This window comes from Mauremys reevesii, linkage group 12 (genome assembly GCF_016161935.1).
Source record: "Mauremys reevesii isolate NIE-2019 linkage group 12, ASM1616193v1, whole genome shotgun sequence".
NCBI lineage: Eukaryota > Metazoa > Chordata > Testudines > Geoemydidae > Mauremys > Mauremys reevesii.
Window position 1 is genome coordinate 16,051,747 of NC_052634.1, and position 25,460 is coordinate 16,077,206.

The window sequence follows — 25,460 nt, forward strand, 5'->3', positions numbered from 1 at the left end:
TGACCGAAGTCAGGTATGATACTGCCAGTTTTCAAGCAGTGGTTTAGCAACACGTTTTGTTTTGTGACTTCTTCATTCCTAGCTTTAGCCATAAACTTGAAAGAAAAGGTTTACATATTCCTGAGACAGGCTCCTGGGCCATTTGATGTAGCCTCCCAAAACAGAGGTCAAATGGGGACTCTGGTTTAAATGAATAGACTATATCTGGCCAAGAGTGTTGTAGGGTTTTTTGGCATGAGAATGCTTAGGAGACATCAGAAGGCTGCCTGGCATATGCAAGGGGGACCCCCGATACAAATCAGAATGGCTGATATTTCAGTTTAGCAATAATGGGGTTTATAGACCAGGAAACAAAGTAGGGAAATCCAAACGAAGCAAAGTTCACAGTTCAGCAGCACAATATCGTAGGCGAATGAATACATGTTCAGTACACCAGCAATATTTCAGAGACTGCTGAAATGTTACACCAGCTGCTGGCTCTGGATACGTGGAGATTGCTTGAATGTCAGTCTCCCTTGTATAGGCACTCTTATTTCAGTTTGAGTGCTTTTACCAACCAAACTGAAGTTAATTCCTTATCAGCTAAATCGATTCAAGACCTAAATTGGTGTAGGTAAGCTGGTGCAAGCCTCTAATGTTGATGCACTTAAATCAGTTTAACTTGCATCTTTTTAGCTTACCTCAGTAATTACTGATGCAAATTAAAGTGATTTAAATGAGAGTTTCACTGGTTTAAATGTACTGATGTTAAAGGTTGCATTAGTTTTAAATAGATTTTAAATTGATTTGGGTAAACTAGTGCAAATCTCCTAGCATAAACAAGGCATAAGACATGCAAAGGTAAGGGGACCTGCCCTAGGATACAGCTAGTAGAGCTGGAACTCCAGAGTTCCTAGCCTGTGCTCTCTCTACTAGCCCAAATTACTGTCAGTTGCCTGAGGGAATGGTGAAATAGGATAATCAGCGAGGCGGGGATGTGGGTGTGAATGCAGGTAAATGGGATCTCTGCTTAGTAAGGCAGAGGTATATGAGCTCCTAGCTGTGAGGGCCTCTACTGAGGCTGAGTCAGTCTGGTAGGGAGCCTGTTAGTGCCATGTATGGCAAGAGTTTTCAGACTTATGGTGCTAATTTGACACATCCAAAATTATCCTAAAGGCAGCGAGGTCCTACGTGGTGGTCTTGGATTGTGGAGGCATCTTGAAGCCTGAGATGGGGGATGAGAGAAGGGCTTGGGATCCCTATAGCATGGAGGACACAGGCCCCGCAATTCCATGACGTGGAGATCCACATTGGTGCTGTTGGTAGTTCTAATTGTTGCAGAAGTCAGTGTTGCAACAGGAAATTAGGCGGTGGCCAGACTTCGTTGGCTCCATGAAGTTGCATCTGTCACCTTGCATAGCACAGTCTGCCTGTGAAGAAAACTGGATGCCTGCTGTGTAGGGAGGGAAAACACATCAGGACAATGCACCCAGGAATGAGGACTCCTTCCAAGAGTCTCACAAGTGCCTGCTGCGTCCAACTCAGTGGCAAAGGTGGAGTGTCTAACCAGAAATAGTTTATGCGCTCATTTCCTCTCTCTGCTCTTAGGGTTAGATCTAACATTTAGGCCAACAAGACACGTGGGCCAAGAAAGAGATGACAGAGTGCTTACCGTCAAAAGAACATGGAGGTAAAGAACTGCTCTTGTTGCCTCACTGTACTGTGTGAACACACATGGATCATTAAAGATCAGGAACCATGGGGTTATCCATATAACTCTGCTGGGGAAAATGGCTAAATTCTGCTGGAGCAGACTAGAGCTTGGTTTAAAGTCTTCTCCAAAGGACCACTCCCAACAATAGCATGGCAATCAACCAACATTCTTCAATCCTACTCTGTGAGCTCAGTGTTTGGGTACCCACTGGAGATGGGGACAAAAAGCTAAGCCAGTTACTTAGTGCTGGGATCCATGCTGAACTCTCCCCCCCACCCCCAACTAGTCTAAGTCGGGATTTAGATCTGAAGTGCTCCCAGATGTTCACTGAAGCTCCCATGTTCCCTCTGATAGGAAGAGGGGAGTAAATGCTGGTTTCCCAGCCCCACACACCCTTTGAGGGGACTGTTCCAAATGTCATTTCACTGGGCTACCAGATTCTTCTTTATTTCCTGCCCTAAAGTGCTGTCCCCAGTTAAACAGCTGCCGTGTTCCCCAAGATGACTGCCTTTCAGAACTGGGTGCTATTCCCTATCTAGTCTTCTCACCTACCTCACAGGCAGGGTGTGGCTTCTATTCGTTCGTTTCACTGTTTGAGATTCTTGGGAGGGGGGAGGCTCTAAAGAAGTGCCCAGTACTAGCCTGTGTCCTCTGCCCGGGCAGCTCCCCTTGTTTGCTAGAGCAGCGCACCCATCATGGCACTGCATGGTCAGCAGCTGGGCTGGGACTCGTGAATAAGGCCCCCTTTGGCCATGGGTTCAGTGTCTCCATTGACCCTCGTGGGTCCTGGTGTGCATGCAGTTAAGCCACCTTTCCAAAGCCAGCCCTCTTCCCATCTTAGCCTGGCGAGTGCCCATTTTGGGACATACATACTGGTAAAGACTCTGATGTGTTTGCAGGGTAGCCCCGGTGCAGGGTGGCAGATGCCCAATCCTTTGATGCAGCCAAAGACGGGTATCTTGTTTTGGTAAACGGTACATCGAAGGGCTTCAGCTGCAGGAAAAAGGAGGAAAAACCCACATGGAGCCAGACAGGAATCGGGGGTGAAGGCCACAGAATTCCCCATGCACCTGCCATGGAGAGAGTGCCATGTAACGACAAAGACAGCTCCACAAAGTGTGTTGGATGCAGATGGAGCCAAAGAAGAGGCCTGTGGAGAAGCAAGCCAGGCGAAAGAGTCAGCTTGTGATCAAGGTAAATCCTTCCCTGGGCTCGCAGTAGCCCATGCCAATGTCTCTCCACTAGGGGGAAGCAAGTGTGTTAGAGGCTATTACACAGGCGGTGAGGCTGGGCAATAGTTGGTTTCCAATCCCTAAGGACAGAGGCATGTAACACAGACAAGTGGGGGCTCTGGTGTAGAGGGGGTCTCTGGCAACCAGTGGCTCTCCCCACGACTGCTAAGCAGTGACTCCAGAGCCCACAGGAAGCCAGTTGCCAGCTTCTGGCAGGGGTTTGGTTACACGGGAGACAAATGCTGTTAGTCGCCATCCAGCAGTGAAGTGCAGGAGCATTTTGGGCAATGCTCTGTGCATACAACACAAGGACAGTAACTGCTGGACCGCTCTGTTAATTGTGTTGCATGTCTCCAGGGGCGCCCCCATGCCCTCGACAGGCAGCTTGGATAGTGCATGGAATGAACTAGCACAGTGTGCGTGTGTGTGTGTGCGCGCAGGGTGTGGGGGGGTTTGCAATCTGCTGCTTGCAGACCTTGGAAAGATCTGGTTCATAGAGACTAGATTTTAAAACCAGAAGGGAACATAGATCATCTAGTCTGACCTCCTGTATAGCACAAGACAGATAATTTCACCCAGTTACCCCTGTTCCCTGGGCCTGCTAGGAATCCTGCCACTGCAGCGCAGGCACTTGCTGCTGTTAAGGAATGGGTTGGACAGTCACTCCCGGAGATGTGGGGGAAATTTTGAGCCTCTGATTCCTGTGTTAATTTACAAGTAGTGTGAAACAGGGAGATTTTATGCCCCAGTGCAGCAGAACAGCCTTGGAAAGTGTAAAGGACCAATCCCACTGGCAGGGACGTTATGGGCACAGCTGGAGAGGGCAAAATGGCACAGCATGATCGGCCTCCCACGAGTTATCTCCCCTTCACCCCCCCATTTTGTTTCAGGAACTCACCTGGGACACAGCAGAGCAGGGCAGAGAAGCCCAGAGCCAAGAGCTTGTTCATCTTCATCTTCGTCACCGTAAAGCTGCAGTCGTGTGGGGTGAGTGGGGACCTGGGACTGCCCAAACCTCGCTCCATGGCTGCTGGGCAGGGCAGAGCTGGATTTATACCCCCAGGGCTAGGGCCAGTCCTGGGAGGAACCAACGTGTACTCCCGGGAGCTCACTTGTTGGACTCTTGTCGTGTCACAGACAGGAGGCTAGACACTCCCTGCCCAGATGAGCGGCTCCCCCTCCATAAATGTGCTAATCAGAGATTAAATTCGGCTGAAGGGCAGAGGGATGGTGGAGACAAACTGGCTGAAGGGCCCTGCAGCCCTGCTGGCCGGGGGAATAGTACCATGGGAGGGCGCTGACGCATGTCAGGACAGGCTGGTGTAACTGAGGGAGAGGAGATAACGTGGGATCCGATTCAGAGTTACTCGGTGGGCCAGATCCTGAGCTCAGGTACACACGTGTGAGCCCAGAGTCCCTCCCCATTGATCCCGGTGGCCCAGGGCTCAGCATCTGGCCCATTGAGGTGAAGTTTATTTTAAGACTGTTCATTACACACATCAGAGCAGTGTGTGTACAGCAAGTTCCCATTATCGGCCACATCCGTGTGCGACAGGGACACACGTCGTCCCTTTGCGGAGGCCCCTCGGGAGAGGGAGGAGTGTTATGGAAAAGAACGAGACGTTCAGTGCCAGCCTAGTCGGGGTGGGGGCTACTGGTAATGCCTGGAGCATCTGGCAGGATTGGGCTCTATGGGACCCACTCGTGTGGCCCTTCTCCCACCTGACTTCGGCAGGACACCGCAGGGACACGTGGGCCTGCACCCCTGCAGAGGTTTGCAGGGTCAGGACCATTCAGAGTGAAAAGGGCGGGAGAGAGGATGAAATGGAGTTCAGCTGGAGCCAGCTGTGGTTCACCAGGAGCTGTTTTCCTGTAGGCATGCGGATAGGTTAGCAGTAGCTGTGGGTGTATGAGCTGAGAGGGAGAGACAGGGTTGAGTGTCAGGGGCACCATACTAGCAGCTAAGCCCGTGGCATCTCACACTTTCTCTCAGTCATTGAAGAAAAGCAGGGATGGGAGGGATCCCTGTGGGACCCACAGCGGGGCCTTTGGAGAGGTGCTATTCCCCACCGCCGTTCTGAGTTCTGCTGCAGAAGGCTGATTGGAGCCAATGCAGCGCTGGCTCAGCTATTCCTGTGATACCGTGTTGGTGGGTAACAGCACCTTATGGTGCACTGTGTCGAAGGCTGCAGAAAGGTCCAGCAACATGGGCATAGAGGAGAGCTGACCTGCATCCCTGGTCACAAGGGTGTCAGCTTTCAGTGCCACGGGGGCTGTTTCTGCTGTGCCCTGGTCTGAACCCTGCTGGGAGGCAGCTGCATGTTGTTGGACCAGCGTGGTTACGACCTTCTCAATTGGAGAAGGGGCAGCCTTTGGAGAGATCTACTGGGTTGCGGTTGGTGTGGTGAGAACTGGGCAAGGTCTTGCATTTTTTAAAGAGTTTGGTAGCTGTGTGTCTCTGGAGAAGGCATTGACTAGTTCCTGATGACTCTCTAATGAGATGTGATGGTCTAAGTACTATGAACCCTGAAATGTGCAAATGGGACAGAGCCCCCCTCATACAGAGTGAAGAGGTACAACACCCCCCACCACCTCCACACGCACAACATCTGGAAGCATCTCTGGCAGTACCCCTTCCCCTGCCAGCACAGACAGGGACGCACCTCCCGCTACAACCTGTGTGAATGCCAACCTGTTATCCCTTTTGGTCCAAGTGGTTAGTTGGTATTTGGGACTTTGTGAGTCATTTCCATTAGGAGGAGAGACTGATGATAGAGTCAGGTATTTCTTTGGTGCAATCCTGTTCAGTAAAAAGACTGGCCACAAAGTCCTATTTCCCTAAACAAAGCAGGACGGAACAGCAGGCAGTTTCTTTGCACGGAAACCCAAGTCTGCATTTCCAGCCGGCACTGTGCCCAAACAGAAGCCCTGTCGCTCAGCTTCCAGTCAGGGCCATGCTCACTCCTGCTTGTCTTGCCTGCTGATGCTGGGGCACACAGCCCCTGTGTTTTACAGTCAGTCTCAGGGAAACCTCTTAGCCCCACATAGAATCACAGAAGTGTAGGGCTGGGAGGAACCTTGAAAGGTCACCAAGTCCACCTCCGGCACTGAGGCAGGACCAAGACAACCTACACCATCCATGACAGGTGTTTGTCCAGCCTGTTTTTAAAAACTTCCACTGATGGGGTTTCCACAGCCTCGCTGGGAAGCCTGTTCCAGAGCTACCTTTATGTCTAACTTCCCCTAGCCTTGTTCTCAGAAACAGCTGGACCATTTTGGCTGAAACTTTCCAAGAAAATTCAGCCAGAGGCAGACACCCGTCATGGAAAATGTCAATCTAACTAGCTAAAGTTTGGCAAAGGTATCAGCAACTGAAAACGGGGCCCTATAATGGGATGTCTTGGGCAACTGTAATAATAGGTGGTGCTACCAGCCCCTTCACCTAAGACTGGAATATGCTGCCACCTCTGGGGCAGAACGGGGCAGCTCTTTAATTGAACACAGCAACACAGCCCAGGTTTAGGACAGGACTCGATGATGTCTTCCCCTGTCCAGTTGAAACTACCAGGGAGGGGGTGTTTCAGGAGGTGGAAAGTCATTGCTTGAGTCGGATGCCTTGGCTAACACCAGTGAGGTCCCTCTGGGGCCTGGTCATTGGCCTCCAGCAGCCAGTGTGACAAGACTAAATACCGTGTGTTTGAGACAGTCCAAACTACCCCGTAAAGGGCATCCTGCTGTGCTGGGCTTAGAGTGAACCTGAGACGGGCTGAGCCACAGACTCTGTCCCTAAACGAATTGGATCCATCCGATCCTGCGCTGCCGGGCTAAAAATACTGATGGGAATCTGCCACCCACGTTCCCAACATGTTCCCTCGGTGTCCTTTGCAGTGGTCAGGCTCAGGTGAGCGGTTCCCAGGCCATAGAGTTCTGTTCGCTGGGGATGAGGGGGCACAGGCAGGGTGGTTGGAGGAGTTTGCACCTTTCCCAGTGCATGAGCCGAGGGGGGTGCTGCTGCTCCCCACTCTCAGAGCCATTCGGGGCTGAGTAAAGAGACAAACCCAGGCACTGGCAGTGGGTTCTGCAGGTTTGTTTGTGAGCTTCCTGTCCTGTCTGCCAATGTCCATTGTCCCACCATAGTCCTGATCCCCCATCCCAGCTCCCAATTGCCCTGCTGGTAACTGGGACACGCACTGCCTCTCTCTCCATAACAGCTGGTGGGACTCTGCCTGTAGCCAGGGCGTTCTCTGTTGCTGGTGCCACTAGCTCTGCTGCCCTCCACATCCCAGCAGCGGGACTTTCAAGGGGCTGCCAGTCTGCTGCGGCCTCCTCTACTGCAGCCGGCTCCTCTTTCCCTGGGGGTGGCGGGGTGTGTCTCGGCCACGCAGACTCAGCGGCCAGCTATGCATCGGGCCTGGTTGGAAGGTTTTATTCACAGTAATGGGGCAAGAAGTTTAATTCTTAAAAAGGGCCAGTTATGTTCTGTGGACATTGATAGGTACCGTATGGGAGCCCTGGGCGACTGGCACCAGCCCAGTCCAACCCCAGCCTTTGGGGAGGGTGGGCAGCTGCCTGCCCAGAGCTGGTCACCTGAGCAGGAATTGTTCTGCTCCTGGACTCACCATTCGATTCAATCTGGGGATATGACTATTAATCAGAAAAACCTGGGTGTTTCCTGCAGGATGGGCCCTGATTGGCTGCTGCCCGGCCTCCACCAGTGGTAATATAACTCCGGCTGGTGTGTGAGGAGTGCCATACTCTGCACACTGCCCTGCACCCCTGCCTGGGCTCTCGCTCGCCCAGCACACCGTGCCGCTTCCGCCTCCGCTTGAAGGAGAGAAAACAAAGGATGAACAAGATGCTGGTTCCTGTTTTCACAGCCCTGCTGTACTTTGCAACGGGTGAGTTCCCAAACGAAACTGACCAATTCACCCCCTCAGCTCCATCAGGGAGCTGGCCCCTTGACGTCAGTGGAGCTAGCTAGGATGATGTACAGCAGCAGAGGAGCTGGCTTTTGTTGGTTAGGGAGAGGGATTCACACACTGTAGCGTAAGAGCAGCCTGTGCTCTGCATTAGTGACAGACGCCTTGGCAAAGCCAGGCTGGCCTAGGGAGGGACCTGCACAGGGACAGATAACATCAGCAGTGTTCTGAGGTCAATACAGGTAAGTGGATGGGTTCGCAAGACTGGGACAGGGCTGTTGAGTTTTGCAAACCAGCGACATGCTTCCCAAATATGGCCAAATACAGCATAGCCATGAGCTTGTTAGAAGCGCCTCTGGCAGTCGCAAAGTCCAGCTGTGCTGAATCCAGGCAGTTGGCAGAGAGAGACGGAGCCCCTTTGTGTAACGAGTGAGGGGGTTTTTGAGCTGACCTGTGCAGTGAATATTGCCAGTACTTTTCTCCAAGACAAAGAACTGTGCGACGTGTATTGCAAAATGGTGAGCGGCAGCCAGTGCCAATCACTTACAGGGTCACTTTGTGATTTTCACATTATTTTAAATGTTTAATAAAATTATAGGGGTAGGAAAAATTATATGCTGCCACAAGGATAGAGAGATATGACTGGCTGCTGACCTCCTTCGATTCATGCTGAATGGGTTTTTTTTCCCCATGCACTTTAAAATATTCACTGACTCTTTCATAAGCAGCACAGAAAACCTGGAATGGGTCTTCAGATTGATTTGATTCACCCTCCACATAGAAATCACACTGTGTGAAATATTTTAACTACTAGGTGAATAGATTAAAAGCTCATTGTAACTGAAAGGCTCAGAGAGAGAGAGGTATTTTTTCCTATTTCCTCCCAATTTACTTTGTGTTTCTAAGCCCTCTGTTAAGTCAGTTTCAGTATTTCCTGGATATAGTCAATTAGTTTCCACACGTGTTTCTTTGGGTCCTGGGACAGCAAAAGAGGAAGGAAAAAGCTTTACAAACACAGCAATGTACCTTTAAAAATCTGAAAAGCCACTAGAACAATTGTGGTGAATTCATAAGTCAGTTATTTATAGAGTTATTATAGAGGCAGAGCTAGTGTGTGTATCCTGACGAGTTTCTATTTCATGGGCTTGGCTGGGTCAGCTCCCCAGGCCGATTCACATTCAGCCTTTCTATAACACAGGGACATGAGAGCTCCTTGTCACCATGCTCCTGATCAGACGGGTGACTCTATTTTCCTGCCCATCTCCAGTGGCCCTCTGCGCCTGATGAGTTGTGTCATTCTCTTCTCTCTCCTGTCACTCAGCGGGCGCCCTCCTGTGCCACGTGTGTGTCAGACGGCAGCCGAACAAGACGTGTCTTGCAGGGAAAAGCATGTGCAAGGCAGGTCCGGGGGAATCCTGCTACCTCCAGACACTCCTCCTCGGTAGGTGCAGGTGGCAGGCACGCCCCCCGCTCCCCTGGCTAGTGTTTTCAGTGAACACAGATGCCCCATCTCTGGGACTCAAGGTTTTGGAGGCAGCAAGCTCAGCCGCTGGGAGGGTGGGGAATAGGAGGGTCTCTGCTGGGCCTCGAGTGACCCATGGCTGCCAAGCTGGCAGGACACTGGGGAGCTCCAAAGAGAGCCATGTTCATCCCTTAGTCCAGAACGGTGGCTGTGACATGGGGCCATAGGGAAGGGCAGGCGTGGGGAGTCCCCGAGGACAGAGAATGGGACCAGCAGGTGTCTTCCCCTGGAGCAGTGGGAAGGGAATGGCAGCGGGTGACAGAGGAGACATGGTTCCTGGCTATCGACGGAGTGGAGGGCAGCTTAGCTGGGGCTGCTCTGGCTGGGGGGCTGCACCAGACACTGGATTCCTCTGGCGCAGTCCCAGGGAGGAGGCGTCTGTCCCTCTCACCCAGCCCTGAGGACTCATGGCTCTCGCTCTTTTTCCAGGGAACTTCCCCCTCTATTCACAGCAGGGCTGCTTCAGAGATTGCCACGACCAAGTCGGAGGCACGTTCATCCATCACGTCTTCCACTGCTGCACTGAAGACTTCTGCAATGCCTAGGGGCCATGGACACCACCTCACTTCCCACTCACTGGGGGGGCAGCTGCACTTCTGGGAGAAGTCCACTTTCTTCCCTCCTGGTTTCTTTCCTGGTTTCCCCAGTCTGATTAAAACCCCACCAGAATCCAAGACCTGCTGTGGCCCGTGTCTGCCCTCTCCTGTCCTCTGACCCCTCCCACTCCCATGGCCCCCTCCCCTTTGACCCCTCTCCTGCCTGCCCCGCCCTGCCCGGTGTCTCGCTGGCCCAGGCCCAGCACTATGACTCCCTTGGATCTTGGATTTGCTGTGGTGCCGTGGGTTAAGGTGACCCCCCCCAAGCTGTTGTTCAGAGCCCCTGCCCCCCTGAGAGCATTAAGGGGCCCTCTAGGGTGACCAGACAGCAAGTGTGAAAAGTTGGGACAGAGTGTGGGGGGTTATAGGAGCCTATATAAGAAAAAGACCATATAAATCGGGACATCTGGTCACCCTGGGGCCCTCTCCCCTGGCAGGCCTCTGAACAGGGTGGACAGTTTGCCAGTGGGGAAGGCTCCAGTGCCCTCCCTTGGCATTTGGGGGATGGGTCACTGTGCCTGCCAACCAGACAGCGCCGCTCATTCCCCCCCTCCATCCGCCAGGCTTCTCCGAATGCCCGGTGCCAGCCCTGAGCCTGGGGCCCGTGTAACCCACACCCCTCAGGGCAGTGCTCCATGTCCCTCTGGTGGTGGCTGGGCATCAGACAGAGCCTGATAAGCCTGCCACAGCTGTGGCTGATGGAGCTGGCTGGGTCTGTCAGCTGAGGCAGTCCCAGCTCATGCTTTAAGGTCTAGCGGTACCAGGTTCGGTCCCTTTGCCAACGGCCCCGCCAGGCCCAGCATATCATCTGCCATTCCAGGACTGCAGGTGGGACTGCTGTTAAGATACTTTGTGGGGCGGGAGTCTTACCTCCTTAGAATTTGTTAATTACTGATTTCCCCCAAATTCATTCTGTTGGCTGCCTCCCCTAATAAAGTTCTCTTTATTTTAATCCCTGGACTTGGTCCTGGTGCATGGGGAAGAATTGTCCACCAAGGGTGCTCAGGGACGGGTTCAGAGTTTCATTGGTTTCTGGGGAGGGGATCAAGTTGGTGTCAGCTAAGGAAGGAACCCCAAGAACAATGAACCCATCCCTTTTGCTGCCAACATTGAGGCCTAAGAGTTGCACTTAGACCTGCCCTACCAATGGGAAGAACTTGGATGTAATGCCCCAGGGCCTGGCAATCTGCTTTACCCACCAGAGGGAGATGTCCTAGCAGAACCTCTGCCATCTTTGGACATGTAGGGGTGGTGATAGACGCTACTGTCCCAAATGAGGGTCCGAAAATACATTGTCCCCTGACCGTGTATGAAGAAACGAAGGACAATCAGAGGGTTTATTGCACCAGGAAACAAAAGAGCAAAATATGACAAAGAGGGAGATAAGTGCAGGCGTTTCATCAGCAGAATCTCAGCTGCAAATAACAGCGAGCCAGGATCACACCCTGGGCACAGCAGGGAGGCAGCGTTTCAGAGACACCGCCCGAGTGTGTGGGGCTGAATGGAATGGCAGGATGTGATCTGTACAGAGTGACCTCATTCCAGGATCACTCAGAGACCAGGGACTGCCCCAGTCACAGTGGGGTTTGGATTACGGCAGGGAGACGGGCAGGATTCATTTCCGAGGGCAGGGGGAGCTCCGGGGGATCAGCCAGCCAGGGAGCTGGGCATGCTGCAGAGGAGGAAATCCCTGAGTGCCCTGCTGTCCGGGTTCCTGTCCCAGGCATGGCTCTGCCAGCTAGTTGCCTGGGGCCCAGTGTACAGGGAAACATAGAGGGAGAATTGAGTGGGTCCCACTGGTTGGCATGCAACAAGGGGTCCCCTCTGCATTGTAGCCTCCCCAGCTGGCAAACTGCGTGCCCTGCACAAAGCGATGTGAGGGGAAAGGGGGAGCCCCCTTAATATTCTCACGGGGCAGCGGCAACTCTGAAACGACAGCTGTGGGGGAGGGTGAATCACCCTGATACTGGCACCTTCAGCTACGGAACAGCAGCAAAGCATCAGTTTGGGTGCTGGGCCTGGGACAGCAAGATGGGAGGAGGGCAGCCAGGCAAGGGGAGGGGCCAAGGGGAAGCAGGGCGTGGCCAGGGGGAGTGGGGTGGGGCTAGAGGGTAGAGCTCATTTCCTAATTTAAATATAGTTTGTAGCCAACAGGAGCGTGTGATTGAGGATGGCACCAGGGGATGGTCTTGGGTCCTGCTGGGTTTTACATGAGGCGAGGGGCATGAGAGACTAACCCAGAGCCGAGGGTGGCGTGAAGGGAGAATGTGGCGTCCCTGCCAGCCCTGAACGCCAGCCTCCCCTTAGGCGTAATCGGAGAATTTGGGGAAGGGGTTGTGGATGTTGCAGAAGTCCGCATCTGTGCAGCACTGGGTGGTGTCCTTGTAGTAGTCTTCAGTGATCTCTGTATCCTCGCAGATGGACGTGCAGCCCCGCTCCACACGATTGATAAAGCCCGCTGCAGAGGGAAAGAGAGACCAGAGCCAGGTGCCGGGACAGGCCCCTCCTCCCAGCTGAGCTGCCCTCCCCTTTGTCCCGGGCTCCTCTGTCTCCCCCTGCCATTCCCCTCCCACTGCTCCAGAGGAAGACACCTGCTGGTCCCTCTCTCTGTCCTCAGAGGACACCAACTCCTGCCTGTCCCAGTGTCACAGGGTCTGTCTACACTGCCGTCAGAGCCGTGACTGAAGCGCTGTAGACCGGCCGGAGCTAGCGGTGATCTAGCTAGCTCCAGTCCCAACAGCAGGGCAGCTACGTCAGCGCAGGTCGTACGAGCCCACCCGGTGGCTAGCTGGGCTGTCATCCCGATGCCACAGCTTCCCTGCTGGCGTTAGTCGAGCTAGCTAGATCACCGCTAGCTCTGGCCTGTCTACAGTGCTTCAGTCACGCCTCGGACTGCTCTGTCGCCATCCCCATAGTCACCGCCCTTGATTAAGGGACGAACATGGCACCCACATAGCAAGCAGCAGCAAATCTCAGAGCCAGGCTGACAGACCATGGCACTAAAAATAGCTGTGTAGATGCTCCGGCTGAAGGTTGGGCTGTGAGGCCCTCCCCAGCACCGCTGCTAGCATGGCCACAAGGGGTCACTCTAGAGTAAGGTGTTCTGCCCTCACACCCTGGCAGCTCCTAAATTGCATTCCGAGGGACCCTTGGCCTCCCAGACTCACCTATAGTGATTTTACGGGTAAAGCAGGATTCCCCCCGAGCTGCTGTGCAGGTGTGTTTTCCTAGCATACAGCTGCCGTCCTGCAGCATCATGAAACAGCCGTTGCACTGGAGAGCTGCAGCTGTGGGAGAGGAGAGAGAAGAGAGAGTAGGAAACAAGCAGCCAGGCCCATACTGGTGCCTGGACACAGACACCAAAACAGCTTCCCAGCCGCGTGGAACCAGCCATGCCCCTCCCGCACCGTGATGTCCTGCTCCGGTTCATTTCATCCCTCCGTGGCAGGTCACCGCTGGGCCAGCCTGGCTTTCCAGGGGCGGCTCTGTCCCTACGCCAGAGCACAGGCTGCCCTTGAGCTAGAATACGTGGTTGTCATTGAATTGCCCTCGGTAAAGAACACAGGCCAGACCTCAGCTGACTGGACTGGCTCCAGCTGAGGCTCTGCCCCATCAGGGGTGGAAATCTCCCCTCGTTGGGTTTTGTTTTGGGACTTACCCATTGCTAAGCAGAGCAGGGCTGGCAAACCCAGAGCCAGGATCTTGTTCATCTTTAGTTTCCTCTCTGCCGAGCCGAGGGGGGAGCTGTGCGGTCGTGTCAGGTGACTGAGGAGCGGCGCAGGGGCTGCAGACCTGGTGCACTGGCTCCCGGGGGAGGACAGAGATGGATTTATACCCCCGGGAGCTGGGGTAATTGCTAATTACAATCTAATGGTCACCGTGCAGCCCAGAGCAGAACGTTCCCTGCCCAGGTGAGCGGCTCTGGCAGGCGACTCCCCAGCCCTGCCTCCCCCACAGGGGCATTTTGCCAAAGGCACAAGCGGGAGGGAAGTGGCAAAATGCCACGGGCGGCTGCTGGGAATGAGGGGTGAGACCTGTTCCTGTGTCACTGTGGAGCTCTTGCTTGGTCTGTTGGGTTCTATTTTATTAAGAAAAAAATCAGATCAGTTATTACAATGGTAAAAGTATGTACTGGGGTGAAGCATGCGCTTGTCATAAATAACCAGTTCTTTTTCAGGCAGCTGGTTACAGTTAAGTGAGAAGATGCAATTGGTGAAGGACACAGAGACTTCATGAGCTTGAGTTGGTGCAGATAAATATACCTGAAGTAATAGAAAAATCAATGTACATAATTGTAAGTAAGGTGGTTCCTGCTTTGTTCATACTTATAGTATTTCATTGTGGGGACTTACAACCTCCTGGACCATTAGAAACAAAGATGGAAGAGAGTGTAAGTGGAGCCCACCCCAGGAGAAGAGTACAGGGCTAAGCTTTCTATCCATTGTATGGAGCCTCCATAGAGGCTAGAACCCAGGTCTGTAGCACTAATAGGTAGGTAACATCACCAGGCTGTCACCAAGGCTACACCCAATTTGCTCTCCACTTCCCATGATCTGCTATGGATGCAGCCCATGGGCTGCTCCACCTCAAGGATTTGACAGACAGCAGCCTCAAGGCTCCTGATTGGCCATCTACTCTATATAAAACCAAGGGGTGGTCCTGTAGCTGCCATGGCTGTTCCTGCTCTTTGCTCCTCAAGTTCAGGCTTTGACCTCAGCTTGACTTGAATTTTGCCTCCTGACTTGGACTGACCCTGGCCTGGAACCTGACAGTGAATGCCTCTGCTACGTCCAGCCTCAGGTTTGCTCCTGCTCTGACCTTTGGTCCTGACTGCCCTTGTTGGGATCCTGACAGGCTGTCCCATGTCATCCCCTGGTGACCCAACAACAGGCTGGATAACCACATTTTTATACACATTTTCCTCTTTTAACCTTTCGTGTCTGGTACCATATTTGATAAGGTTTCAGCCCTTCCAATGTATGGTGGTACCGTAGTTCAGCTTCCAACCACCAATGCAAGTACTTGTATCAATTAATGTCCCAATAGTTTTGATACGTCAATGCAGATAGCTCCATTGTTAACTTATTGCAAAAGTACCCATCTGCTTGTTTGTGGTTTACGCATATATCACAAGATGCATATTGCTAAACTTCATAACCTTCGCTTAAGCACATAATACTTATTCCAGTTAGGTCGCACTCTAAGCCCTTAATGCTTAAAGCCTATAGCTAAGCCTATTTTTAATACATGTGTTTTGGTTCTTCTATTGGCTGTTACAGTTGCAATAATAACATTGTTATCTCTATATGTATGCTTAGCAAATAGATTGTGTTTTACTCAAAACCAAGATCAGGTCAGGGTCAATGGTCAACAGATGCAATTCTGTGAAGCAAATAAATATATTCCCAAACGTGCCGCCTGCCCGTCCAGCCAGCCGCCCATCCACACGTACAGAGCGATGGCCAATAGAAGAGAGACCTTTATCATAGAATCATAGAATAGCAGGGTTGGAAGGGACCTCAGGAGGTCATCTAGTCCCACCCCCTGCTCAAAGCAGGACCAAACCCAACTAAATCATCCCAGCCAGGGCTTTCTCAAGCCTGACCTTAAAAACCTCTAAGGAAGGAGATTCCACCACCTCCCTAGGTAACCCATTCCAGTGCTTCACCACCCTCCTAGTGAAATAGTGTCTCCTAATGTCCAGCCTAGACCTCCCCCTCTGCAACTTGAGAGCATTGCTCCTTGTTCTGTCATCTGCCACCACTGAGAACAGCCTAGATCCATCCTCTTTGGAACCCCCCTTCAGGTAGTTGAAGGCTGCTATCAAATCCCCCCTCACTCTTCTCTACTGCAAACTAAACAAGCCCAGTCCCCTTGGCCAATCCTCGTAAGTCATGTGTCCTAGCCCCCGATCATCCACCCTCCGGCCAACTCATCTCTCCACAGGATTATCCTGGCATCCTCCTTTTGGGGGTTAGGAGGAAAGAAGTTGCAGCATATAAATGTTACAGATGGAAGCAGAGAAGAACCAGATAGGGGAATCCTAATTCTATTCCCCAAAGGGTCTCCTAAAAGGAGGATGTAAGGAACCCTGTGGAGAGATGAGTTGGCCAGAGGCTGGATGAAGGAGTGCAGTGTGCAGCTAGAGATGGAGAACCAGGGTCTGGCCATTACAAACTCTGATTGGCACTTGATGATGGAACAAGGGAGAGTGCAAGGGCTGTTACCAGTGTCCAAGAGCAGCCAGCCACCCTTGGGGACAGGGGAGCTCTGCACAATGGATCCACTCATGGGCTCCAAGGCCAGGGATGGGCTGGAGGGTGTGAACCTTAGTCCGAGTAGCCTACATAGATAATCAGCTGGACATGAGTTCCCAGTGTGAAGCTGTGGCCAAAAGAACGAATGTGATCGCGGGATGCATAAACAGGGGAATCTTGAGTGGGAGTAGAGAGGTTATTCTACCTCTGTAATTGGCACGGGTGCAACCACTGCTGGAATCCTGCATCCAATTCTGGTGCCCACAAGGATGTTGATGAATTGGAGAGGGTTCCAAGAAGATCCATGAGAATGATCAAAGGAAACGTGCTTTATAGTAATGGACTGAGCTTCCTGAGTCAATTTAGCTCAGAGAAGGTTATGGGGTGACTTAAGTACAATCGATAAGTGTCTACATGGGGAACAGCTATTTAACAATGGGTTTTTCAGTCTAGCAGGGAGAGGTATAATACAATCCATTGGCTGGGAGCTGAAGCTAAACACATTCAGACTGGAAATAAGGGGGGCGTTTTATGATGAGAGGAATTAACTGTTGGAAGGATTTACTGAGGTGTCATAACTAACTAGTTTTGAATCCAGATTGGAAATGTTTCTAGAAGCTCTGCTCTGGGAATTATTTCGGGGCAGGTCTCTGGCCTGTGCCGTGAGGGGGTCAGGCTGGATGATCCCTTCTGGGCTAGGAATCGATGAACTCCTGCCCCAGTTGCTTGTGGCCCACTGTCCTGCTGGCGGAGAGCCAGCTCAGGGCTGGGAAACAGCCCCACAGCCAGCACTGCGCCGCAAATGAGGATCAGCCAGAGCCCAGAGGGAAGGAGGCTCCTGATTGGTTTCCGAGGGGCTGAATGGGGCGGATGCGTGGTGCCCTTTGTGTTTCACTTGGGTGGAGGGGGGCAGCAGAGAGTTGTACGCTGCTGTGGTTGTGAGAGGCAGCAGAGCACAGAACAGTCTGAACTCATGGCTGAGGGGGTTCAACTCAGGGACCAGACCCAGGGGCAGCCGAGACCCAGCAGAGAAGTCTGGGCCGGCACCAGGACCATAGCAGAGACCCGGAACCAGAGCTCTGAGCTTGCACTGGGGCTGGGTGGTTTGGACTCTGGCTCCGTCTGTCGCTGATGAAGGGGACTGTTGCTGATAGAGCTGAGTGTTTGTATGGATAACAGCAGTAGGAGGGGTCTGCACCCCAAAGCAAATCTGGAACCTACTGCTGTCAAGGCCAGCCTCCACTGTACTCCCAAAGGATACACCTGAGTGATGTGTGGCCTATGGCCATACCACCTCTGAGATGGCGTTAACTCTCGCAGGCCAGGCAGGATGGGGCTGGATGCTCCAAGGAACCCTTAGCTGCTGCAAGGGGGAGTGATGCAGAAGGTGCTGCTGTTTCTACTGGACCCGTCCCTTGACACGAGGGGCTAGCAGTGGACATGAAGTCCCAGCTTTACCTGGTAGGTGGACTTAAAGGGTTGACTGTTCGGCTCCTTTGTTTCTCCCAGGAAATGAACAGCAGGCCAGAGTGGGAGCTGGTTAATGCCGAAGCTGGCTCTCAAGGCAGAGACTGCGGCTGAGCAGTGGCTGGTAAGGACATGACAGTTGATAATGAAATGTGATTCTAACTGGGCATTTCTCATTTGCTGCAGTCGAACGATTACAGGTGAATCTCACTTTTTTTTTTTTAAAACAAAAAATGAAAGGCAAGTTTATAGCCCTCGTGGTTGCGGAGAAAAGCTTGAAAGTAAACCCAAGTGTAACGTATAGGGTCAGAAACAAATGGAATGGCTGATATGGGACTTGATGAAGAAAGAATTCAGTGGCAAGTAGTATTACTAATGCCAATCAACATGGATTTATGCAAAATAGATCTTGATCTTTTTTGAAGTTAGTGATTTATAAAAGCAATAGTGTTGATGTAATAGACTTTAGTGAGGCATTTCATGTGGTGCCAAGCGGCATTTTGATTAAGAAGCAACTACAATAGAAAATCAACATGGCACATATTTCATGGGTTAAAAACTGGCTAAATGATAGGTCTCTAAATGTAATTTGTAAATGGGGAATCATCGTCGAATGGGTGTGTTTCTAGTGAGGTCCTGCAGGACCTGGTTCTTGGCCCTACTACAGTATGTCACACTTTTATCAGTGTCCTGGAAGAAAATATGAAATCCTTCATGATGAAGTCTGCAGATGATCCAAAAGCTGAGGAGTGGTAAGTAATGAAGAGGCCAGATCGCTGATACAGAGCAATCTAGATCACGTGTGTTACGGTTACCAGGCAAACTGCACCTTAGACCCTTTTTGTCCCTCTTGAGTGCACTCCTCACGTACCAGGCCTGGCTTCCCCTCTGGGCAGAACCTCTGGGTCCAACCACTCTTAGACTGGGTCTTTGGGGCTACAATCCCCGTTTTTACCAACCATATTAAATCGGCAGGCCCAACTGGGTTGAGCATTTCAAGCCCTTCCCTCCCCCCGCCCCCCCGGAGCCTGTGACCAGCAACGGATTAAAATGACTCAGAAAAAGCATCTTCAAAACAAAGCATTATTTAATCTGCCACCCAAAGGTACATAGCTCTCAGAGCAAGGAGGGTACAACCAGAACGTTCTCTGCACGTATTTCCCATTACCTCCACCGGAATCTTTCTTCGCAATCACTTTTGTTTGCAGCGTTGTAGCCGTGTTGGTCCCAGGATATTAGAGAGACAAGGTGGGTGAGGTAAGATCTTGTATTGGACCAACTTCTGTTGGTGAAAGAGACAAGCTTTTGTATTGTATTGAAGCAAGTTCTCTCGGGGTATTTGGGTGGCTCCACTGATTACTCCTGAGGGCATTCTGTGCCAAAAGAATAAAAAAAACGGCACCAAAAAATTAAAAATGATGTGCCCAATATTTTAAAATTCTGCAAGTTTTATTTGTCAATAAATAAATGCAGCAGCTCCAGCATGGCAGTGGGGAGCACAGGCCACTGGCTGCATGAAGGTGGGAGATCACCCTGCAGCCCCCTCACCCCTGGGACATGGACTCAGTAGTGAGGCTGCACCCGATTCTGACACAGCACAAGGCCTGGGCCCTGCCCCTCTGCACCAGGTGTGGGGCCTCAACCAGGCAGGATCCACGTGTGGAGGGGCTCAGTGTGGAGGGATTCAGGTGTGGGGTGAGAGGATTCTGTATGGGACAATCTGGGTACAGGCAGCTCAGTGTGGGGTCTAGGTGTGTGTGTGGGGGGATCCTGGATACACAAGCTCATTGGGAGGGTTCCAGGTGTAGGGACAATGGGACTCTGCAGGGGCTTCCAGGTGAAAGTAGTTGCCACAGGACTCTCTGTTGCTTTTTACAGGTGAAAGTAGTTGGGGCTTGGCGGAGGGGACTGGGTGTGAGGGTCTCGGTGGTGGTGGTGGGTGCTGGGGGAGTGGAGCTTGGCCTGAAGGCTTGGGTGCAGCTAGTTGGAGATTAGTGGCATGGGGGTCTGAATGTGGAGGCTCGGGGCAGTGCAGGGAGGTGGGGCTCGTCAGGATGGGTGTTTGAGTGCAGGAATCTCAGTGGGCAGTAGTCTGGGTGCAGGGGGGCTCCAGATGCAGAGGTTGAGGTTCAGTGGGGTGGGGTTTGGGTATGGAGGGCTAGGGGGGTTCTGGATGTACTGGCTTGGCAGGGATGTCTGGGTATGGGAGGTCCAGATGCATGGGGGTTGGGTGGATGGGGGAGCAGCTCCCGGCACAGTGAACCCTCTCCACACAGGTGAAGAGCGATGCTGGGAGGAAGCAGGAGAGGATATTGAGCTTCCTGCTGCTGGGGGAGGTTTCTGGGGGTGGGTCTGACACAGCCCCAGTCACTCCTTGCAGGGGAAGAGGAAGTCCAGTCCTCTCCTGCCTCCAGCCCAGCCAGGACTAGCAGCTGATCCTGGCTCAGGGTAGGAGCCACTGGCTGGGGTGTCCCCAGCCCCACAGTGATTTAAGTCTCCGCCGACTGCTCCATGTGCCCGAAACGATGTATCTGCTCTGCTAGGGAGTGGTGCGTGACTGCTCTTGCAGCTTCCCTTTGCTTCACTGTCAGAAAGTCATTTTTCTGTGGGGAAGCAAAGAAATCTGCGGGGGACATGAATTCTGTGCACACGAAGTGGCACAGAATTCCCCCAGGAGTAACTGATGTACTGCTCTGGGGGGGTCCTTGTTTGGCAAAGGCATTTTTCAGTGTGTATCCTGGACTTTCTCCTCCTTTCTACCATATTCTGTGGTATCTGAGTGCCTGGCAGTAGATAACAGATTTCTTGGTGTGTTTGGGTGATTATTGGATCTGTGAAAGTATGCGTGGTGATCTGTGGCTTTCTTGTACATAGTTGTCTGTAGGACACCACAATCAGCTTGAATAGAATCCAGGAAGCTGATACTGGTGCAGGAGTGCTTTAGAGAGAGTTCGATGGATGGGTGGTGGTGGTTGAAGTTGTAGTGGAAATATGAGGAAGTTTAGGTCCTCTGTCTAGAGAATGAAAATATCATGATGTGTCTCAGGTGTTTCATGGTGCATTTGTCCAGTGATATACCTGTTTATAAGATTTACTACAACAATCTGTAATCCACTAACTCCATCTTTTGTCTTGTGATGTCAGGGGTGTTAATGGGTCACTGCACCTTGAATGGTCCCTTAGAATATGTGTTAACTACTTATGCGAAACAATCTGTTCCACCTTGTATTTAGCTGGGATGTTCTGGGTACCTTTCCCAGACCTGAAGAACTCTGTGTAGCTCGAAAGCTTATCTGTTACCACCAGAGTCCCTCACTTACCGTGTCTCTTTGCAATCATTTGCAAGTTCCTCTCCACCCAGCTATCCCTCACCTCTGGAGGTGAGAAGAAGGCTGTCCTGCTGGCAGCATGCTCTCTCTGTCTCTCTCTCTCACTTGGACTGGGTATCCATCTTAGGGCTTGTCTACAGTTTTCAGGTGTCTGTGCTGAGCAGACGCCAGGCTCAGGGTGTTGCTGGGGCTTAGTGTACAGGGAAGCAGGGAGGACGGAGGGGGAATTGAGTGGGTCCTACTGGTTGGCATGCCAGGTGCTCCCTCTGCACTGTAGCCTCCAAAGCTGGCACACTGCCCACCTTGCACAGAGCGAGGTCTGGGGAGAGGGGCCTCCCTTAACAGTGCCCTTGACCAAATGGCCCCCAGGCAAAGAACCTGTTCAGCGCTCCTCTCCCTTTGTTAAACTTTTGAATCCCTTATTTTTATTGCATTTATAGCCCATTTCGTGACTTTGCTGCATGATTTGCATGTGTGATTTATCCCCGGCATAGAAGCCGATAAATTTGCATGCTAGGATCTGTATTTATTCATGTCCTATATAAGCAAATTAAAAAAAAAATCGTTTGCGCTAAGCGTATAGAAACTTTTTAATTTTAAGAATAACTGAAATGTACTGAATGGAATTGTGCACCAACACTGGGTGCTCCAGTATTAAATAGTGTTACAGCCTTAGGATGTTAACCCTAGTCCTTTAGTTCAGATTTGCTCCTTGCTGCAAACTAGATTGCAAATGAGCTTATTGCTTCCTCTACTGAGCTCCTGAAGGCTTCTTTGTTTTCTAGGTGGGAAAACAGACAGTATTAGGGAGAGCAGAAGTTTGTGTTTCGCAGTCTTAGAAAGTCATCAAACATTACATGTTAAGCATGGCAAAAGAAGTAACAGTATTTCTTTTATCCTATTGTGCAGACAGAGGTTTGATAGCTATCTCTGGCATCTCATAAAATATTTCCTTTATTGGTCGCTACTTACACGCTTCAAGTCTAAAAACACAAGTACACTTTCCCAATTACACAACAAAGCAAGGTTCTCAATATCGCAGGTGGGCTCTTGCTTCGCTTCAGTTCGTTCTTATATCTCACTGACTGGCAATGCCCCTCCCCTTATATGCCCGCGAGGGCATGGCTGGCAACGTTCTAGGAAGTTTGAGGAGAATGTCGTTCTCAAAGTCTGGAAAGTTCCATGAGATTCTACAACGATCCAGAACATTCTAGGACAGTGGTTCTCAGCCTGCGGGCTGCTTGCGGTCCAATCAGCACAGAGCTGCAGCCCATGTGACATCCGCAGGGCCATACAGGTAGTATTGGATGCAGTCCACATAACATGTATGTGGCCCACAATAGGTTGAGAACCACTGTCCTAGGAGGTTAATGCAAAATGAATCACATACAGGATACCTGAAACATGTTGCTTCAAACATTCTACTTTCCCTTTTGTTGCTAACAATAAAAACAGCCCCCCAAGCCTTGGTTGCCTGCCCCTAAATCCAGGCCTGCCCCTTAATACTCTCACGGGGCAGCAGCAGAGGCTCTGAAATGACAGCTAGGGAGAGTGTCATCCTGATACGGGCACCTTCAACTATGGAACAGCAGCAAAGCACCAGAGAGTTTGGGTGCTGGGCCTGGGGCAGCAAGATGGGAGGTGAGCAGCCAGGCAGGGGAGGGGCTGGGGCGAAGCAGGGCAGGGCCAGTGAGCAGAGCTCATTTCCTAATTTAATTATAGTTATTTCATGTCAGGAGTGTGTGATTGAGGGTGATGCCAGGGGACAGTCTTGGTTCCTGCCAAGTTTTAAATGAGGAAAGGAGAGTTGGGGAATAGCCCTGATCCAGGCCTGGGGTGAAGGGCGAATGTGGCTTTCCTCCCGCCCCAGGACCCCACCCTCCCCTTAATCCTCCTGGGGGATTTGGGGCCAGGGGTTGTGGACGTTGCAGAAGGATCTGTCCATGCAGCACTGGGTGGTCTCCTTGTAGTCGTAGTTGTTGAGCACTAGGTCATCGCAGACCACAGTGCAGCCCTGCTCCACCCGCAGGATCTCGTTTCCTGCAGAGGGAAAGAGACCTGAGCCCCCAGGGCTGGGTACCAGGGACAGACCTCTCCTCCCAGTGACAGGGCCAGGGGAATTCACCAACTGAGCTGCCCTCCCCTCTGACTCCCAGGAGCTGGGGCTCCTCTGTCACCCCACTTCCTGTAGCTCAGGACCCTTCTCTGTCCTTAGAGGACTCCCCCACCCCTCCCCTATGCCCCAGTGTCCCAGTCACCTTCATGGACTAAGGGTCCGGCTACACTTCAGGTGTGGTTGGAACCTCCAGCCTGGGGGGACGTTCCCCTAGCTCTGACCCAGCGAGTGCACTAAGAATAGAGGGGATCCATGGCAGAGCGAGCAGCGGGCGAGGCTAGCCCCCGAGTAAGTGCCCATCCAAGACCCTAAGCATGTAGACTCCAGCCCCTCGTGTCTCACGCTGCTGTGGCTACACTATGCGTGCTCAGTCGGAGCTAGCGTGGGGATGTCTCCCCCGAGCTGCAACGTCCCCCCCCGCCTCCCTTAGGGCAGACGTACCCTAAAGGATGAACACGGTTCCCCAGTGCCACAGCCGGCGCGGCCACAAGAGGTCACTCTAGGGCGAGGCGATCACGTCTCCCTTCCCAGCACTAACTGCCCCCAGAGATGGGGCGTCTTTTGCTCACTGGACTGCACAGAAATGCAGCGACAGTCTGCACTGGTGTCTAGCCCTGGGCAGGATCGGACTGGGGCAGCTGGCCCCTCCCGCTGCTCGCTCCGGTTACACGCCTGCCGTCAGTGTGCTAGCTGGAGCAGAGCGATGGGTATATCTCCTCGAGCTGGACGCTTCCCCTCCAGCCCCGGCCTCAATGTACCCGCAGTCACTCTCACTCACCAGCGGTGATTTTGCGGGTGAAGCAGGATTCGTTTAGAGTTGCCGTGCAGGTGTATTGGCCTATCTTACAGCTGCCGTCCTGGGACAGCCTGAAACAGCCGTTGCACTGGAGAGGATCCGCTGTGAAGAGGCGAGAAAAAGGAGAGTAGGCAACGAGCAGCCATGGATCGGCCACCCTCAGTGCACAGGCGCGTTCCCAGTCTCCAGGAACCATCCAACCCCCACAGTGATGTCCTGCTCCGGTTCATTTCATCCCTCCCTGGGCAGGTCACCGCTGGGCCAGCCTGGCTTTCCAGGGGCGGCTCTGTCCCTCCGCTAGAGCACAGGCTGCCCTTGAGCTAGAATACGTGGTTGTCATTGAATTGCCCTCGGTAAAGAACACGGGCCAGACCTCAGCTGATGGGACTGGCCCCAGCTGAGGCTCTGCCCCATCAGGGGTGGAAATCTCCCCTTGTTGGGTTTTGTTTCGGGACTTACCCATTGCTAAGCAGAGCAGGGCTGGCAAACCCAGAGCCAGGATCTTGTTCATCTTTAGTTTCCTCTCTGCCGAGCCGAGGGGGGAGCTGTGCGGTCGTGTCAGGTGACGGAGGAGTGGCGCAGGGGCTGCAAACCTGGTGCACTGGCTCCCGGGGGAGAACAGAGCCATATTTATACCCCCGGGGTAATTGCTAATTACAATCTAATGGTCACCGTGCAGCCCAGAGCAGAACGTTCCCTGCCCAGGTGAGCGGCTCTGGCAGGCGACTCCTCAGCCCTGCCTCCCCCAAAGGCACAAGTGTGTGTGTGGGGGAAAGTGGCAAAATGCCACGGCTGCTGGGAATGAGGGGTGAGACCTGTTCCTGTGTCACTGTGGAGCTCTCAGTTGGCCTGTTGGGTCTATTTGTGTGTGCGAGAGAGAGAGTGCGAGATATTCTGTGCAGCTAGTAAATGTGTTCCCAAAACTGCACGATCCCAGGCTCCCACGCGGCTGCATCCGTGAGTGTTTGGCCTCCCCAGCCTCATCGGTCACCCACAAGCACAGAGCCATGCCCTGTACCAAAGGGACTTTTATGGGAGTTAGGAGCAAGGGAATTGCAGCCCCTAACATTACAGATGGAAGCAGAGAAGAACCAGAGAGGGGAGCCCCTAACTCGATGGCACAAAGGGCTTTCTGAAAGGAAGAGACCAGCATGGCCCTGCCCAGATAGGATTCACAAAGCATGGCTGTAAGAGCAGGTCCTGACCTTCACGACACCCCTTCCCTAGGTAGCTCTCCTCTGGGCGCACATGCCCCCAAGACCGGCTCACGGGAAACGGACTAGGGATTTGCACGGTCTTTTCACTGGGCTCTGTAGCATAGGGCTTGTGCGCTGTGCTGCACGCTAATGGGCCAATGAGTGCAAGTCCCCTGAGTGCTCCTAATGTTTCTCTGCCTCTGTCCCCCACCTCATCTAGAAATCAGACCTACCTGGCCCCATTCCTGTAGTGTCTGAGCACCTGACAGGTTTTATCCCGAGGGTCCCCCTGTGAACTAGCACCGAGCTCCTTGCCCCATTTTGTGGGCAGGGAACT

The 25,460-nt window shown here is 52.5% G+C and overlaps 4 protein-coding genes across 4 annotated transcripts; 1 reads left to right on the top strand and 3 right to left on the bottom strand.

Moving 5' to 3' along the window:
- Window positions 1-716: 716 nt before the first annotated feature.
- LOC120375780 (prostate and testis expressed protein 3-like) lies at window positions 717-3,886 on the bottom strand. Its single transcript, XM_039496710.1, has 3 exons — window positions 3,824-3,886; window positions 2,567-2,686; window positions 717-1,432 (listed from the first exon to the last, which is right to left on the bottom strand). Exons 1-3 carry the CDS (start codon window positions 3,879-3,881, stop codon window positions 1,308-1,310), a joined length of 303 nt encoding a protein of 100 aa, XP_039352644.1. The 5' UTR covers window positions 3,882-3,886; the 3' UTR covers window positions 717-1,307.
- Window positions 1,284-10,218, top strand: LOC120375779 (uncharacterized protein C9orf57-like). Its single transcript, XM_039496709.1, has 6 exons — window positions 1,284-1,669; window positions 2,593-2,887; window positions 3,816-3,912; window positions 7,604-7,823; window positions 9,166-9,285; window positions 9,796-10,218. Exons 4-6 carry the CDS (start codon window positions 7,772-7,774, stop codon window positions 9,909-9,911), a joined length of 288 nt encoding a protein of 95 aa, XP_039352643.1. The 5' UTR covers window positions 1,284-1,669; window positions 2,593-2,887; window positions 3,816-3,912; window positions 7,604-7,771; the 3' UTR covers window positions 9,912-10,218.
- A 1,831-nt stretch (window positions 10,219-12,049) lies between these two features.
- Window positions 12,050-13,715, bottom strand: LOC120375517 (prostate stem cell antigen-like). Its single transcript, XM_039496205.1, has 3 exons — window positions 13,621-13,715; window positions 13,130-13,249; window positions 12,050-12,420 (listed from the first exon to the last, which is right to left on the bottom strand). Exons 1-3 carry the CDS (start codon window positions 13,670-13,672, stop codon window positions 12,266-12,268), a joined length of 327 nt encoding a protein of 108 aa, XP_039352139.1. The 5' UTR covers window positions 13,673-13,715; the 3' UTR covers window positions 12,050-12,265.
- Window positions 13,716-22,900: 9,185 nt separating this feature from the next.
- LOC120375916 (secreted seminal-vesicle Ly-6 protein 1-like) lies at window positions 22,901-24,506 on the bottom strand. Its single transcript, XM_039496936.1, has 3 exons — window positions 24,387-24,506; window positions 23,910-24,029; window positions 22,901-23,055 (listed from the first exon to the last, which is right to left on the bottom strand). Exons 1-3 carry the CDS (start codon window positions 24,436-24,438, stop codon window positions 22,901-22,903), a joined length of 327 nt encoding a protein of 108 aa, XP_039352870.1. The 5' UTR covers window positions 24,439-24,506.
- Window positions 24,507-25,460: the final 954 nt, after the last annotated feature.